This window comes from Crinia signifera, chromosome 3, assembly GCF_055691185.1.
Source record: "Crinia signifera chromosome 3, ASM5569118v1, whole genome shotgun sequence".
In the NCBI taxonomy this organism is placed as follows: Eukaryota; Metazoa; Chordata; class Amphibia; order Anura; family Myobatrachidae; genus Crinia; species Crinia signifera.
Window position 1 is genome coordinate 162,772,710 of NC_139219.1, and position 19,500 is coordinate 162,792,209.

Sequence of the window (19,500 nt, forward strand, 5' to 3'; positions counted from 1 at the left end):
TAAAAATGGCATAGTGGAAGCATGTGAACACTTGCAAGGCCGTCCCATTCGCTGATTCGGTACTTGTTTCCTAGCAGGGCGCCCGTCAGGTCCCATCGCATACCTTAATTTAAGGTATGCGATGGGACCCGAACGACCCGATTTCGGGCTTTTTAAGACCTGTCCCAACAATGTAAAAATGCGACCAATGCGAGGGACCCGATTTTACATAGGAACCAATGTTAAATGGCCCCCCATACCCGATTTTTGATTGTATAGCCACCCAGATGGGTAATATGTATGTCAAATGCACCCCCCCATTGTTAACGTCTGCCCACGATAAACCCCAACTCGAAGTGTGACGAGGGGTGGCGGAACGCATCCTCCGACCTTTTCATACCACCATACCGTCTGAAGTAACGCGCGTCTCCTCGCCAAGCTTCGGGCTCAGTGGCTCGCTGCGCTTGCCACACTATATAAAATCAACTCCACGCCGACGTGGATAGTGAGGGTATGAAAAGGTCGGATGACGCGTACCGCCGCTGCTAGCCACGCTTCGGGTTGATGTTGACCGTGGCGTTAACAATGGGGGGGGGGGGGGCATGCAATGAAAAATGGGGTCTGGGGGACATTTAACATTGGGGCCAATGTAAAATCGGGTCTCAGGGACCATTTAACATTGGTTCCAATGTAAAAAAATCGGGTCGATCGCATCGCACGCAATTTGGTTGCATGCGATGCAATCGACCTGGTTTTTGCGACCCAATTTCATACAATTAAAATCGGTGGCGCCGTGCTAGGAAACAAGTACCACTGATTCCTTCAGAATTGGGTAAAATCGGGCTTAAGTCGGACTAGTGTATAGGGGCTTTAACCCTTTGAGTGCCAAATTAATTGGTCAAAAGTAGTGTGAAAATTGCCAAGCAAACATTTTTATTTATCATAATGACCTGTAATGCTTACCTTAGATAGGAAATATATATGAATGCTAATAAAAGTGAAAAAATATTATAACAAATATGCAAAATATCTGCTAAAAATGCAAGCATCACTCACATTTCTCAGAGATGTTAGCACTCAAAGGGTTAAGACACATCCAGTGATTCAAATGAAGTGAAACTACTGTGGCTTCTGTGATTTAAATGGAAAATTGCAGATTTGCAATTTCCTTACACTGCAAACACTTTAAGAAAACCCTACTATCTCAACTGTGATCACAAATGAAGCCAACACCCTTTACATACAATCCTACAAAGTTAAAATTTCAATAATTTTTCACAAATTGACTGTGGTTTAAAGGCAGGAGGACATAAACAACGTGTTTGTACAATGAAGAGTTAATGAATGTCATCTGTCATGCAGCAGACTAAACAGCATTCCCTGCATCAATGTGAAGAGCATCAGCTGGCTGGGATTATGCCGTTGTTAGCCGGAGCATGGATAGTTTTTCAGCAGTCATCAGTACCTTTGTAGTGACTCAGTAGAAAATGGAGACGCAACATTCTCCCAGGCTATTAGCTTCACAATTTTTGTGATTAAAACACCCATGGAACACTAACTACAGGCTCCACATTGCATGTCTATCCCACTGACACCCCTGTGTCTTTCCTTTGTTATACAGTGCTATCAGATACCTCTGTGCATGTGTTGTGCAGTGTACCAATAATTGCTCAATGTGATAAAATTTGCTGTTGCAGCTAAATGAAGAGATTATGTTTTCACACTTTTTGTTTAGGAAAGGTCAATCTTTCACAATATTTTGCAATTAGTGATGCCATTCTATTACATTTTTTTAAATTCAGAACAAAAAAAAAAGTTTCATTTTTCTTGCATGAATCAGTCTCAAAACAAATGGATTGCTCATTACAACTAAACATCACTTCATCAGCAAGCAAACTATATCCAACATATCTACATTATAAAGTGTGTTAGTCAGTAAGCAAAATGGTAGTCAGACACATAAAATATAATTATTGTGACAGTTTGAGCACTTGTACGGCTATTTAAATTTTATATTTGTATAGAATTTCCATACATTGAGGGACTGTAAAAAAATAATGCATATTTATTTAAACTTTTGCATGAATGATTTCCAGTTTGAGTATACTCATTTACAGAAGAGTCTCTACATTGTTTATAGTATTTTTTTCCCCCCTTTACGGGAAATATAAAAATACAGACCTACTGGATGTGGAAAGGACAGGAAATTATACTTTTAGAAAAATCATAAAGAAGTTTCCCACAAGTGGGCTGATGGTCCCAATTATTTGCATAAAGTGAGTCCTGGCGGAGGCAGAGGTCTGTGCAGGAGGCAACTTCTAACACTGGGTTTTATAACATGAAGTGTACAAATACATTAAAATGCAACAGTCAATAGAAAGTATGGCATAAAGACCTCTCTTTCGATGCATACTCTTAGTCTTTAGAAATCGGGATAACTGTAATGCTAACAGAACTATAAAGATGGCAATGTTTAGAATTAGAAACAGTCGAACGTATGAAGCAGAAATAGAAGAAGCCCCATTGTGGCGTGTTGTCAACATATGCTGGGAAACATGTCTGCTAGAAGAGATAGATGTCTGCCTTACTAATGGTTCATCCACAAAGTCCAGAAGATCTTTCATTTCTTCATCCTCACTGATTGGGGTCTCACTCTGGGCCAAAGCCATGGCTTTCTGTCGTGTCTGCTTTTCATTTACCTCTATTTGTGCAAATAAGTCCGGAACAGCATTGATAAAGTTTTGGGATCCCTTTTTGGTTCTTTTAATCTTGCCTTTTTGCTTCTGCTGCTGAGATATGGAAAATATCTTTTCAATCGCTTCCTCTGTATTTCTTTTATCTGAAAATCTAAGCAGCCTTTCAGCGGTCTTCCTAAAGCTGGCTGTATTCTTTACATGGGACAGTATTTGCTTCTCAAGTTGTTGAAAAACTGGCTTGAAGTGCTGGAGGTTCTGCTCCACAACAGTGACATAATCTTTAACCTCAGTAGGTGAGGAGCCTCTGATGGATGAACTTTTGTCAAAAACTATTTTCTGCCGGTCGGCAACTACCTTTGCATACACTGACTGGCTTGGGGTTTCGCCGGTGAAGAGGTAGACTGCGTATGCATGGTCACTAGTAGCAAGGAACACATCGACTTGCTGATAGTCTCCATGAACACTGAAGCTTTCAACATCAACAGAAGGTCCGATGAAAAGGTATATTGATCTTGTGATTGGTTTCCTGAGACGGGTCGTAACATTCACATAATTGGTACCATTGTACGGGTAACCCCGTGGGTAGTTCATTGATGTAATGACGGCTTTCTCACTCAAGCCTGTGTCATCCATCCAGTACATTTTATAAAGGTCCTCCCTGTGCCTAAGTATTGCCCCATGAATACCATCAATAGAGGTTTCCTCAAAGGGCATGTCTACATTGTGGAAAAAACTGGTTGTTGCATCTAATTTGCTACTATGGTCCAGGTGAATATGGTCAACAACAAGTAGCAGTTGGGGGTGAAGTAGAACAAGATTTCTTTGAACACTCTTTAATTTCAATTTAGGGCTGTAGGCTGAAACTCCTTCACCCCTGATGAAAACAACTCCACTTTTTTCCATCGATGCCACTATCCTACCATGAGAGTCTGCGGCATCACTGACCTTGTATTTTAGCCATTTTGAAGTACAATCCTCAGTCACTTGTCCTTCCCATGGAGCAAAGCAGCAATCGGACACAGACGGGGAAAACATTAGAACATTATTTAAAAAACTATACTTTGGTCCATATAATGCCTCGGTTATAAAAGGAAATCCGTTAGGAGCAAATGTGAAGGAATTCTGGTCTGGATGTTCATGTCCAGCATTAAAATTCCTCCATCCTTTAACCCATTCTTTGTATTTGTTTTTGTGAACAATGTCAAATATTGCACGACCTCCAAGCTTCCCTGACTTAAAGGAGATAAATGGCCTATTGATTTCAGCAGGCAGAGAGCTCCCATATGTCACCACTCCCCAGTCTTCAAAGATATGCAATCGAGGAGTGCCAAAATCTGGTGGGGGTGTAGGTGGTAAGGATGCATCATACCTGCCAAAAAAAAAGGCCTGTTACTATATTTCACATTGTCTACATATCAATAAACCAAAGCATTAACATTAAAAAGTGTAGTTCAATCTCTGAGCATTTATAACTTGCATATAATGTTCTATTACTACTGGTAAATAGAAAAGTTAAAAAGGTATAAAAGAAGAAACATTATATTTACAAAAGAAAAAACGATCAATGATTGTATACAATCAATACAGATGCTGGCCCGACAGCCGTGACCCTGTCCCGTACTCGGCCGGCTTGACACTGAATCGGCAGGCGGTATTTCATGTCCCAACTGCCAAGCACTGAGAAGGGGGCATGGCCGCAAGAATGGGGCGTGGCCGTGAGAAGCCGGCGGAAATTGTCGATCTGTGGCCGGGAGCTCGACAATTCCTGGCAGAACGCGCCCGACTGATTGTAAAGTCGGCATGTTCTGACGATATCCCTGTTCAATGCTGTCAAGGGACATAGCGTCGGGAGATTCAATATCACCCTATGACTGCTGCTGTATCTGCAGAAGAAATGCTTGTGCTTCCTATTTGCTCCGTTTTGCCTAATACAGTAAGGTGCTATTTAACGGAAATGGTCGCAAAATAAACACCCAGCACTACCGATATGCGCCATGAGAAGGGCTGTTTAATGCAAAATTAGGCCACATTAGGCCAGGTGTACATGAACACAACCACAGTAAGAAGGCAAACGAAAGAATATATATATATATATATATATATATATATATATACACACACACATATATACACACATATATACACACACACACACACACATATATATATCCAGAGATCGTACACTTATCCAGGCAGTGTACAAACATGGGGTGCTCCCCTAAGGAAGTCAATTTCCAAATATAGCAACAGGGTCCAGGTTTTAAAGCCAGAGAGGGCACTCACCACCACAGCAAGTAAAAATATTTATTCTATACTTAGGAGAAAGGGATGGTAATCGCACAGGAGAAATATGATAAATCAAAAGAGATGAACCCTCAATAAATGCTTTGCGATATAAATTTATCTGACAGGCGAGGGTGTGCTACCACGGGACATGGGTGATTGCATACATTATTTATGACAGGAAAGAAATGTCACTGTGTGGTGCACCTATAGAAAATTTATTAAAATGTAACCTTTATTTAATTTGGTTAAAAGTATAGCGAAATAAAATGACACATAACATGAAGGACATACAAAATTTCGTTAAAAAAGGATATAGGTTATCCTTGCGACGTGGGGTCCCACACTCCTAATTCCCAATTTCCACTTAGATTCCGTACACTGTCTTGCAAAAATATTTTCTATTGTACATATAGATATGTGGCAGGCAATGAACGTATAAATCTTAATTGAGAAAAAATATAATCGCCCCAATCATAGGGGAAACTCTGCGCACTTTCAAGCAAAATATCAATTAGGGTATATAATATATATAGGGCAGCGTCAATATATAATTCAGTTGACCAGTGCTGGTATTGAGGGAGCACCGGTGGCGGATTAGATATAGTACTGGTGCGCTAATTGCATTAATTCAAAAATAGCGCTTATCATAGTATCTGACAGATAGCGTGTCGGCCGTATGATTTAACAGTATGGACTGGCCGGTGTTCTTATACGGGAACACTGGCAGCCGTTCCAAACACAGTATTTACACGCTAACCAAATGTGTTGGTAGCAGCGTTTTAACCCCTTAGTCCCTGGAGTGCGGCGTGTTCTATCGTGACACGCCGTCTCTCAATTAACAGGACTGGGTACAATATCTGACCGGTATCGTCTCCGCAGCGTTAATCTACAATTTAAACTTTGACAGCCGCTCTAAATGTAGTGTTCACACGCTGACCACCGTATCGGTAACAGCGGTGATCACTATACGCTGACTGAGCGTATCAGTAACAGCGTTGACCCCTCAGTCCCTGGAGTGCGGCGTGCTCTTTCGTGACACGCCGTCTCTCAATACACAGGACTGGGTGATGGTAGATAGGAGTGCACCCTCAGCCAACGGGCTGTATGCTAATGCGCCCGCTCAAAGCCACAATTTTTAAGCTAAACAGATCAAAAGTTTTTTGTACATTTCAATGGGGGTGGGGGAGTGGGGATAGCCCACGAAGTGTACGGTCGGCGTACGCTTCGCTAATGAGCTTCGTCAGGACCAATGACGAAGCTCATTAGCGAAGCGTACGCCGACCGTACACTTCGTGGGCTATCCCCACTCCCCCACCCCCATTGAAATGTACAAAAAAATTTTGATCTGTTTAGCTTAAAAATTGTGGCTTTGAGCGGGCGCATTAGCATACAGCCCGTTGGCTGAGGGTGCACTCCTATCTACCATCACCCAGTCCTGTGTATTGAGAGACGGCGTGTCACGAAAGAGCACGCCGCACTCCAGGGACTGAGGGGTCAACGCTGTTACTGATACGCTCAGTCAGCGTATAGTGATCACCGCTGTTACCGATACGGTGGTCAGCGTGTGAACACTACATTTAGAGCGGCTGTCAAAGTTTAAATTGTAGATTAACGCTGCGGAGACGATACCGGTCAGATATTGTACCCAGTCCTGTTAATTGAGAGACGGCGTGTCACGATAGAACACGCCGCACTCCAGGGACTAAGGGGTTAAAACGCTGCTACCAACACATTTGGTTAGCGTGTGAATACTGTGTTTGGAACGGCTGCCAGTGTTCCCGTATAAGAACACCGGCCAGTCCATACTGTTAAATCATACGGCCGACACGCTATCTGTCAGATACTATGATAAGCGCTATTTTTGAATTAATGCAATTAGCGCACCAGTACTATATCTAATCCGCCACCGGTGCTCCCTCAATACCAGCACTGGTCAACTGAATTATATATTGACGCTGCCCTATATATATTATATACCCTAATTGATATTTTGCTTGAAAGTGCGCCGAGTTTCCCCTATGATTGGGGCGATTATATTTTTTCTCAATTAAGATTTATACGTTCATTGCCTGCCACATATCTATATGTACAATAGAAAATATTTTTGCTAGACAGTGTACGGAATCTAAGTGGAAATTGGGAATTAGGAGTGTGGGACCCCACGTCGCAAGGATGACCTATATCCTTTTTTAACGAAATTTTGTATGTCCTTCATGTTATGTGTCATTTTATTTCGCTATACTTTTAACCAAATTAAATAAAGGTTACATTTTAATAAATTTTCTATAGGTGCACCACACAGTGACATTTCTTTCCTGTCCTAAAAATATTTATTCACAGACGATCACATCACATAGTCGACGTTTCAACCCCGAAGGGCCTTTGTCAAGACAGACATGTCAGAACGGCAGAGAGTACTCAGAACCTCCCAGCTCAACCCTATCCAGCCTGTTAGTGATATACATAAAACATAACGCACAGTACAGAGACATCATATAAGTCCATGCATACATCTGATGTTTAGTGGAGGCATTTCAAATACCTTGATCGTTATGACAGCCAGCAGTGGATCTGATCACTAATGGCGTCTGAGACTGCAGGTGTCCGCCCGCAGCACCCGGACCCGGAAGTGTGTGTTCCAACTGCGTGTCAGCAGCTGGTTGGTCAGAGCAGTACAACTGACAGGCCGCGCAGGCGCCAAAGACAAGGCTCTGCGTGTCACCTGCGTGCCAGCGTTCTGCAGCAGTCCATAGAATAATTATGGTCAGCTGACCCGGATCATTCTAAGACCCGGAAGTGTGCGGGTCAGTGCGTGTCACCAGCATCGCAGCCGGATAAAACAACAAACTTATAACAGAAAAACGCACACCATATAACATATATAATGGGGACAAACTTATAAATGAAAAACGAACAACATATAACATGCAGTATCAGAAGGATATTGTTAACTCCTTCTTTCACACGGATTTGTCCCTGTGCTGTGCATCCATACAGCTGGTGTGACCGGCATTTCAACCCATAAATGGGAGTGTCCTGCCGTCATAACCAACATATTTGACACATCCTGACAATCACTAATACCCAGATGGCACAAGGGTGGCTATATGAAGTATTCAGCGAGACCTCTACTCGTACTCGACAATGGTAAAAGCTAGTTATATTTATCAAATAATAATCATAAGTCCAATAGAGAAATATATACGGCATATATGGCACACCACTGACAGTATACAGATATAAGGTCCAGTCCTCATATTTTTAGACCATACGTGGGATGAACAAAAAGAATAAATATAAACAAAACAAACAGGAAATATACAAAAAATATTTTAAAATCCCATGTTGTCCACCCAATTGTAGCCTCAGTGCTACCAATGCTGGTGGACAAACAGGGGGGTTGTGTGTATTTCCAGAACTGTGTACATATCAATCATATAATTAAATAGACCTTATTGTAGAAAAATATTCAAAGAGTTGTTTTCGTTTAACCCATTTGGGTCCAATGTATTTAGATCAAATATCGAACGGGCTTCTTTTTTCTTTAGTATTAACTCGCGGTTGCCTCCTCGGGGTAATTTGGGTACATGATCAATAAGCATGCATCGAAGCGTTGAAGTTTGATGTTTATGTTTTAGAAAATGTCTGGCAACTGTTTTGTCAGAGTTCCCAGTTTCAAACACAGACCTAATAGAAAGTCTATGATTGGCCATACGGTCACGAAAATTCCAGGTTGTCAGTCCAATATAGTAAAGTCCACAAGGACATGTGAGTAAATAGATCACGTGATCCATGGTACAGGTCAACTTGTGCAGGATCTTTATCTTTTTACCCGAATGGGGATGAGGGAAGAATGCTCCCGTAAGCATGGCTCTGCAAGTCGTGCATGAAGTGCACTTAACACAACCAGTCTTCAAACTTCTTAGCCAAGAGTCTGTCGTAGGTGATAGTTGGACTAGCGGGCGCATAAGTAGCTGGCGGAAATTAGGCCCCCTCTTATAGGCACACATCGGTGGTGGTGTGGTCAAGTTTGAGTGCCGGGTCGGTGGCTACCAATGGACAGTATTTTTTTATGATTTTTTTGGATGTCAAAGAAGTGTGGTCATATGTGCTCACATAAGTCATCCGTGGTTTTTCTTCTCTCTGTTTTTGGGTCCCAGTGTTACTATATTTTATCCGGGCTTTCTCAATGCATCTATCGATTGTGGTGGCAGTGTACCCTCTCTGGAGAAAGCGGTCCCGCATTTCATCAATTTGTTTTATGGCAAGTTCATGTGATGAGTTTATCCTCAAGACCATCAGGAATTGCGACACAGGGAGGCTCTCCTTGAGAGTCGTAGGATGTTGGCTGTTAGCTCTAAGGAGGGTATTGCGGTCATTGTCCTTTTTGTATAGGGTGGATCCTAGTCTATCACCATCACGAAAGACGGTGACATCCAAGAAATTCATTTTAGCCCTATCAATATCGAAAGTAAACTTAATAGGCTCATTAAGAGCATTCAGGGATTCCACCATACAAACAAACTCCTCCCTCGTGCCTGTGCCTATGATGAAAATATCATCTATGTATCTAAAGAATTGTTGTAATTTGTCACCATAGGTACCATATATGAATTTATTTTCGAACGCAGCCATATACAGATTGGCATACGCCGGAGCAATGTTACTTCCCATCGCGGTCCCATTACACTGACCATAGCACTGGTTGCCATATATGAAGTAATTTTTGGTCAAAATTATTTCTACTAGAGATAGCAAGAAATCAATCGGTGGTTTGGTGTGGGCAGCTGACTGTAGGCCATTACGGATCTCATCCATACCAGCATTGTGGGGAATAACCGTGTATAAAGATTGGACATCCATTGTTGCCAGCCAGGCATCAGAATGGATATTCTGTATATCACTGATTTTAGAGAGAAAATGCCCAGTATATTGAATGTAGCTGGGGACTCGGGATACCAAGGGCTGTAAAAATTTATCTACATATACGGCAAGCAGCTGGACAACCGACCCACGAGCAGATATTATTGGTCGGCCCGGGGGGTTCTCCAACCGCTTGTGTATCTTTGGCAACGTGTATATGATCGGCGTGATGGGATATTCAACTGACAGATAATTGGCTGTTTTTTCATCTATCATGCCCATTATCAACGCATTATGTATCATGGTATCAACCGTTTGTTTAAATCGAGTAGGTGGGATTGAAGGTCAATTTTGTGTATGTATTAGTGTCAGAGAGCTGTCTGATAATCTCGGCATTGTATCTATCCCAATCCTGTATAACTACAGCCCCGCCTTTATCAGCGGGGCGTATTACAATCTGTTGATTGTTTTTCAGTGTGTTCAGGGCTTCCCTTTGTGGGTACGTTAAGTTATGAAACTGTGGTTTGGCTGTTGTGGACTTAAACATATCGTTATTGAGCATTCGAGAGAATGTTTTTATGCTCTCATTGCGTGAAATGGGATCAAATGTACTCTTTTTCACGCATTTGTTCACTGTTAACATATCAGGTGTATTATCAGTGGGAAAACATTCCCTTCACCGTAACTTCCTGCAAAATTTGTAAATGTCCACAGTCCAATCAAATATATCGTGTTTACAGGTGGGGACAAATGACATGCCTAATGAGAGTACAGATGTCTCAGCCTCCGACAACATGTATGAAGATAAATTAAAGATCATGTTAGGTATTTCCGCGGTCTGCCCACTTTTCTTCCACCCGCCCCTCCTCGGGTGTTTTCTCTGCCTCTTCCTCTTTGGGAAGGGGGTAGGCCGGGGTCTAAAAAATCACCTCTATTGACCCGATTATCAGTTGTTTCACTACCAGATGACGAAGCAAAGGAGGACCGATCAGTGTATCTCTGGTCCCTATATTGTCTGTTTCTGGGATTACGTCTACCACCACGTCTATCAAACGAATCCCCGATAAGCCATCGATATACTAAATGATTTTTGTAATCATTGTTGACAGTTTCTAGTTTTTTCCTTTTAAATAGGACAAGTTCTTGGTGGTATGCGTCAACTTGATTTTTAAGCTTATCCAGCCAAGTTTCACTTTTGTCTGCGACCAGTTTTTTTCAGGTACTGTGTTTTGAATTTATCTACAGTATGTCTGATCTAATTTTTTTTAGCTCTACACCGACCTCCTCAACAACAAGGAGTATTAAGTCGGCGGAACATTTATTTAAGACACCGCACCATTTTGTACAAAATGTGGATTGGTGCGTCCTATTGTGGGAACGTTGGCTATTCTGAAGCCTCTGGGGATTCGTTTGTTTCTGTGGTAATCACTCAGAAATTGACCGTGTAACAAAAGATCTGTTTCACGTTTTTTAAGTTTTAAATATCTATAAAACAGGTCAGAAGATGTTTCAGTTGGTAAATCTTTGAACTCAATCTGTTCGAAATATTTTATCGGCGTTGTCATCGGTTAGTGAAATCAGCTGATTCTGGGCTGCTGCCAGTAGTTCCTCATCAACAATGTTTATCTCAGCTTGTGACATATCAAAGATGCTATGAGTGGGGGAATAGACTAGTAATAACGACAAACTTATAACTGAAAAACAAACACCATAGAACGGTACATGTGAGTTATCCGGACGCCCGATTTGAAAATCGGGTCGGATCGGGCACATCGCATCGCATCGCATGCGACCATCGGATGCGATGCGATGCGATGCGATGCCCCGATTTTTCCATAGGAATCAATGTTAAAATGGACTGAGTCCATTTTAACATGGAATTCAATGGGAAAAAGGGGTCCTTTTCATACCCCTACTATCCAAGTGGGCATGGAGTTGGATATAAACCTGTGGCGAGCGTAGCGAGCCACCGAGCCCGAAGCGTGGCGAGCGTAGCGAGCCCCGCGAGGGGACACGGAATACCGTCCCCTCGCGGGGCTCGCTTCGCTCGCCACGCTTCGGGCTCGGTGGCTCGCTACGCTCGCCACAGGTTTATATCCAACTCCATGCCCACTTGGATAGTAGGGGTATGAAAAGGACCCCTTTTTCCATAGGAATCATTTTAACATTGATTCCTATGGAAAAATCGGGTCATCGCATCCGATGGTCGCATGCGATGCGATGCGATGCGATATCGCATCGCATCGCATCTGATTGTATGCCTTAACTTAAGGCATACAATCAAAAAATCGGGCGTCCAGATAACTCACAAGTACCCATAGAACATGTAATAAGAGCAGACTTCTGTGTGCCACTAGACCACTAAAACAGTAGTAAGGACAAACTTATAACTGAAAAACAAACACCATAGAACATATAGTAAAGGCAGATTTCTGTGTGCCACTAGATCACTAAACTTGTGGTAACGACAAACTTATAACTGAAGAACAAACACCATAGAACATGTAATAAAGGCAGACTTCTGAGTGCCACTAGACCACAGAATTAGTAGTAAAGACAAACTTATAACTGAAAAACAAACACCATAGAACATATAGTAAAGGCAGATTTCTGTGTGCTACTAGATCACTAAACTAGTGGTAACGACAAACTTATAACTGAAGAACAAACACCATAGAACATATAATAAAGGCAGACTTATGTGTGTCGCTAGACCTCATCAGCAAATTAATCACGAGCAGGCAGATAGGTGGATTGTATCACCACCACCAAGGTGGAGTTATGCGTGTCATCTGGGGGTCAATACTCAATAATGGTCCAGTGGGTGAGATGTGGTCAGCAGACCAACCTTGTATGAAACTAAGTCCAAACGTACTGTGCTGGTCAGTGCAATTGCACTAGCGAGGCAAAAAAACATATAATAAAATACAAACTTACAAATGAACAACAGACACCATACAACATGTAATAGGGACAAGTAATAGGAACAAACCGATTTGGTGACTGGCAATTTTAGTCAGGCACCAGGGAGGGACCAGGAGTCAATATAGAAAAAGATTACAAATATCAATAGATTGACACAATTCTGGAGATCACAATAAAAACAAAAGCAGTATAAATACTCAGTAGAAACTTGGCATAGCAAGGGTGTTTTCCACACTATCCATCAGATACAGCTAATTTAATTCATATGTAATTCCAATAGGTGCAGCATAAGAGCATACCATGTACACGGTGTGTCCATATGTATTTTTCCAGAGATCTGCACACTTATCCAGGCAGTGTACAAACATGGGGTGCTCCCCTAAGGAAGTCAATTTCCAAATATAGCAACAGGGTCCGGGTTTTTAAGCCAGAGAGGGCACTCACCACCACAGCAAGTAAAAATATTTATTCAGACTATCACATCACATAGTCGACGTTTCAACCCCGAAGGGCCTTTGTCAAGACAGGTACAGAGCTTTCCAATGTGTCACCACCGCCAGCCAGGCACATACTGAGACCATCAGGATGTCCATATATACCATAGCCAATCACCAATTACCAATTTCACAAGTTAAATAATTCTCAGGTGTGGGTACAACCCACCTGTTAACCATGTCAGTATGGCAGAGAGTACTCAGAACCTCCCAGCTCAACCCTATCCAGCCTGTTAGTGATATACATAAAACATAACGCATAAAACACACAGTACAGAGACATCATATAAGTCCATGCATACATCTGATGTTTAGTGGAGGCATTTCAAATACCTTGATCGTTATGACAGCCAGCAGTGGATCTGATCACTAACGGCGTCTGAGACTGCAGGTGTCCGCCCACAGCACCCGGACCCAGAAGTGTGTGTTCCAACTGCGTGTCAGCAGCTGGTTGGTCAGAGCAGTACATCTGACAGGCCGCGCAGGCGCCAAAGACAAGGCTCTGCGTGTCACCTGCGTGCCAGCGTTCTGCGGAAGTCCATAGGATAATTATGGTCAGCTGACCCGGATCATTCTAAGACCTGGAAGTGTGCGGGTAAGTGCGTGTCACCAGCATCGCAGCCGGATAAAACAACAAACTTATAACAGAAAAACGCACACCATATAACATATATAATGGGGACAAACTTATAAATGAAAAACGAACAACATATAACATGTAGTATCAGAAGGATATTGTTAACTCCTTATTTCACACGGATTTGTCCCTGTGCTGTGCATCCATACAGCTGGTGTGACCGGCATTTCAACCCATAGATGGGAGTGTCCTGCCATCATAACCAACATATTTGACACATCCTGACAATCACTAATACCCAAATGCACAAGGGTGGCTATATGAAGTATTCAGCGACAATGGTAAAAGCTAGTTATATTTATCAAATAATAATCATAAGTCCAATAGAGAAATATATATACGGCATATATGGCACACCACTGACGGTATACAGATATAAGGTCCAGTCCTCATATTTTTAGACCATACGTGGGATGAACAAAAATAATAAATATAAACAAAACAAACAGGAAATATACAAAAAATATTTTAAAATCCCATGTTGTCCACCCCATTGTAGCCTCAGTGCTACTAATGCTGGTGGACAAACAGGGGGGTTGTGTGTATCTCCAGAACTGTGTACATATCAATCATATAATTAAATGATTGATATGTATATCCCACGTATGGTCTAAAAATATGAGGACTGGACCTTATATCTGACCTTATATATTGATTTCTTATGCAAACCAGCATGGAGCAGTAGGTGGTCGACCACCTACTGCTCCATGCTGGTTTGCATGCAGCACACGTAGGGTGGCCAATCCCGGGATCGGCGGGATCCCGGGATTTGGCCCCTAAAACGCCGGGATTTCAATCCCGGGATTGGAGTTTCCAATCCCGGGATTTTCGGGATTAGACTGCGCATGCGCAGTCTAATGCCGGGCAGCGTCTGAGCGTGTGCTCAGACACTGCCCGGCTTCTCCCTTAGCCGGCAGTATGGCTCTGCCCAGCGTGACGAGGCCAGAGGTCATGCTGCGCAGGCCAAGCAGCTGCACAGACGCGTCCAGACCAGCATGACACCCCGACCGGCTCCTGGATGCTGCCTACACCGCCCGCCTCCTGCTGCTGGCTGCTCACCGCCCGCCTCCCGACTGCTCACCGCCCGCCTCCCGACTGCTCACCGTCCGCCTCCCGGCTGCTCACCACCGCCTCCCGGTTGCTCACCCGCCCGCCTACCAGCATCAATCAGCCGCCCACCCTCCCCGCTTCACCGACCACCCTCCTGGCCGCACCGCACAGCACATGTAAGTAAATATGCGGGGGGGCCGGGGAGGGTTTTTTAATCAGGGAAGCCAATCCCGGGATCCCGGGAATCCCGGGATCGGGCATTTTTCAATCCCGAATTCCGGGATTGAAAAAATGCTCCGGGATTGGCAACCCTAAGCACACGTATGGCTATGTTGTTTTCCTTATGACTCACCTGAAACGCTCCTTGATAAAGGTCCATTGTCACGGACCGAAACGTCAGAGTTTGGTGATGTGTTAACCTTCTGACCTGCTGGCTTATTTGAAAAATAAACTTTATTTTTTACCAAAAATCAGACTGTTTTTGGATAAAGTGGCGAGTGCCTGTGTCTCTGTCTTAGAGAAACCACTTTTCTATGAATTGGAGTTCGGAGTACACTCTGCACCCCTTCACAGGACACCCCACCGCCGGCTTATTTCTTCCACAGTGAGAGTGCGGTCTACACCCTAACTAGATGGCACTCACAAGATTTGTACAATTTCTGCGCGGCGGCAGCAATGAAGAAATAAATGAATCAACACAGGCTTGTGTCAACGTTTCGGGCAAAGCCCTTTATCATGTCTTGATAAAGGGCTTCGCCCGAAACGTTGACACAAGCCTGTGTTGATTCATTTATTTCTTCATTGCTGCCGCAGCGCAGAAATTGTACAAATCTTGTGAGTGCCATCTACCTACTGTATCTGTGGTTACATCTTTCCTTGAGAAACGGAAAGGCACCTCAAGTATCTGCATCCTTAAGGAAGAGTGCCGGTACACCTTTGTTATATATATATATATATATATATATATATATATATATATATATATATATATATATATATATATATATATATATATACACATATATACCACACATACATATACACACATACACACACACACACTCTAAACATCGGCACTCACGTTTCAGAGTTGTGCGGTGCCCTATGGCTTGTGCCCACTTTGTTTAAACAGACCTTGTAGGGGCTCTGCACACACTAAATTAACTGATAATAAATAGTAGAGATTTGGTTCATGAATTGATCAATGCATTTAAGCCTGCAGCCCCCTTCACGGGACCCCACTTTTCTGCAGGTCCTAGCACTATCGCTGAAAATGGCTACAATACACATAGCTATCACATCAATGTTTGATTCCAGGCATGCTATCTGGTCTAAGGCTCACAGCACACTATGCTTTTATATGTGAGCAGTTACCAACACACCTGTCACTAATCATCTAGGGAAATGGTTAACATAAGCTATGGAGTCTTAGCTAAAACAGGGTGCATGAGAGAATGTGACCACAATAAGACTAATTTAAAAAATGAATCGAATAAACAATATATACACTAAACATCGGCACTCACCTTTCCTAGTTGTGGGGTGCCCTATGGCTTGTGACCACATTGTTTAAACAGACATTGTAGGGGCTCTGCACACACTAAATTAACTGATAATAAATAGTGGAGATATGCCCCTATGACGCTGTCAGGTCAGATGATCACATGGGCGTTGAGAACCTATCCGCCCCAACCCGGAACTCAGTCTTAGGTGTCCGGTAATATCGCAGATACTTATCTCCTACAGCTGTGCGCGATGCTTAGCCTGCCGTCCGGAGGGATGAGTGTCCAATGGGATGCACACAGGGGGAGGGAATATCACTGCATGTACGTTTTAAATTGAGTTTGTTTGCACTAGTAACTTTGTTTCCCTAATGACAAAGGGGTTCACACCCCGAAACGTTGGTCCTTTTTGCACTTCAAATACAGCACGTTTTTTATACAGACTCCCGAGTGCCATCCTTATTTCTACCTGTACTTACCCTTCTGTGGAAGGGCACCGGGGCAGCTGACCATTTGGAGGAGTGCCGGGCCGTATACTTATATATATATGTAGTATCTGGGCTGCCGATTTAAAAATCGGGTCCATCGCATGCGACCAAAATCGCATGCGATGCGATCGATGCGATGGACCCGATTTTTCCATAGGATTCAATGTTAAAATGGACTGAGTCCATTTTAACATGGAATTCAATGGGAAAAAGGGGTCCTTTTCATAACCCTACTATCCAAGTGGGCATGGAGTTGGATATAGACTCAGTCCATTTTAACATTGAATCCTATGGAAAAATCGGGTCCATCGCGGCGCATGCGATGCAATGCGATGGACCCGATTTCAAAATCGGCAGCCCAGATACTACATAAGTACCGATATAGATAGATATCTATCTATAGAGATATATATATAGATATATATATATATATATATATAGATATATAGATATATAGATAGATAGAGATATATATATATATATATATATATAGATAGATAGATAGATAGATAGAGATTATATATATATATCTCATATATTTAGCCAGATCTGTCACTCAACCCCTGTGGAGAACGTTCCTGTGTAGGACGGTTTCACTTTCATGTGTCTGACGTTCCACCCCCTTGACATCACCTCCCCCCGCCCAGCCAGGGCTACAGTACACGCCCACCATCCACCATTACTCCACAGCCACCATCCACCATTACTCCTGCACATCCCTACCCTCTGCCAGGACCCCCCGCGACCCCCCTCCCGCGATTCGCGGGACCCCCCGCGACCCCCCCCCTCCCGCGATTTGCGGGACCCCCCCGTGAACCCCCCTCCCGCGAATCGCGGGACCCCGGGACCCCCGCGATTTGCGGGACCCCCGCGACCCCCCCTCCCGCGATTTGCGGGACCCCCGCGACCCCGCGACCCCCCCCTCCCGCGATTTGCGGAACCCCCGCGACCCCCCCTCCCGCCAATCGCGGGACCCCCGCTTTCCACCCTCCCGCAAATCGCGGGACCCCCGCGACCCCCCCTCCCGTGATTCGCGGGACCCCCGCGAACCCCCCCTCCCGCGATTCGCGGGACCCCCCTCCCGCGATTCGCGGGACCCCCGCGACCACCCCAGTATCCGGACTATTGTTAGACAGCACTTACATCGACAGCCATTACATCGACACCATTAGTTCGACACCTCAATAGGTCGACATGGTTTTAGGTCGACATACCATTAGGTCGACATGTCATTAGGTCGACATGTCATTAGGTCGACAGCTCATTAGGTCGACATGTTTTTAGGTCGACACTGCCATTAGGTCGACAGTGTCTATGTCGACAGTCAAAAGGTCGACATGGGTTTTTTCACTGTTTATTGAGCCGACATGTGCCGACAGGCGGTATTTCATGCCCTACTATCCACTAGGGTGTGGTGGGAGAATAAAATAGTGTGCCGAGCGCAGCGAGGCATCGTGCCTGAAGCATAGCGAGCGGCTGCGGTACACTTCAAACTGTGTCCATGTCGACTGTGTCGACATTTCGGCCAAAAAACAGTGAAAAAACCCATGTCGACCTTTTGACTGTCGACATAGACTCTGTCGACCTAATGGCAGTGTCGACCTAAAAACATGTCGACCTAATGAGCTGTCGACCTAATGAGCTGTCGACCTAATGAGCTGATGACATAATGACATGTCGACCTAATGGTATGTCGACCTATTGAGCTGTCGAACTAATGGTGTCGATGTAATGGCTGTCGATGTAAGTGCTGTCTAATATCCATCCCAGACCCGACCACCCCCTCCCGCGATTCGCTGGACCTCCGCGACCACCCCCTCCCGTGAATCGCGGGACCCCAGCGACCCCTCCCTCCCGCGAGCCCCCTCCCGCGATTCGCAGGACCCCTGCATCCTCCCCTCCCGCGATTCGCGGGACCCCTGCGACCCCCCCTCCCAGCATTAAAAGGGCCCCCCGCGACCCCCCCTCCCGCGATTCACGGCACCCCCCCCCTACTGTGATTTGCGACCCCCCCTCCCGCAATTCGCGCCGCCCCCTCCCGCGATTCACGGAACCCCCCGTAGCGCCCCCCTCCCGCGATTTGCGGGCCCCCTCGGCACTTCTCGCGATTTGCGACCGCCCCCTAATTCACACATTTGGGGACCCCCCCTCCCGCGATTCATGCCCCCCTCACGCAATTCACGGCACCCCCCATACCCCCCTTCCTGCGATTCGGAAGCCCCCACGACCCCCCCTCCCGCGATTCACGGACCCCCGCACCACCCCCCCTGCGCCCACCCTCCCTTGATTCACGCCCCCCTCATGCAATTCACGGCAACCCCCCACACCCCCCTCCTGCGATTCGCAGCCCCCCCCACGACCCCCGCCTCCTGCGATTCATGACCCCTCCCGTGATTCACGGACCCCCGCACCACCCCCCCTCTTGACTCACGGCACCCCACGCGCCCCTCCCGCAATTCACGGACCTCCGCAACCCCCCCTCCCGCAATTCACTAACCCCGACAACCCCCCTCCCGCAATTTGCGGACCCCCCTTCCCACGATTCAAGCCCGCCCCCGCCCACGATTTGCAGACCCCCGC

The 19,500-nt window shown here is 44.8% G+C and overlaps 1 protein-coding gene across 3 annotated transcripts in view; it reads right to left on the reverse strand.

The window, feature by feature from the left end:
* Positions 1-924: 924 nt before the first annotated feature.
* Positions 925-19,500, reverse strand: part of DSE (dermatan sulfate epimerase) — a 59,042-nt gene continuing 40,466 nt past the window's right edge. For 2 of the 3 annotated variants that reach the window (XM_083176855.1, XM_083176854.1), the window contains exon 5: positions 925-4,044. In XM_083176855.1, the coding sequence (XP_083032981.1) occupies positions 2,298-4,044 (1,747 nt within the window). In that variant the 3' untranslated portion in view covers positions 925-2,297. The remainder of the gene's footprint in view (positions 4,045-19,500) is intronic. The other variant, XM_083176853.1, reaches the window with a different exon arrangement.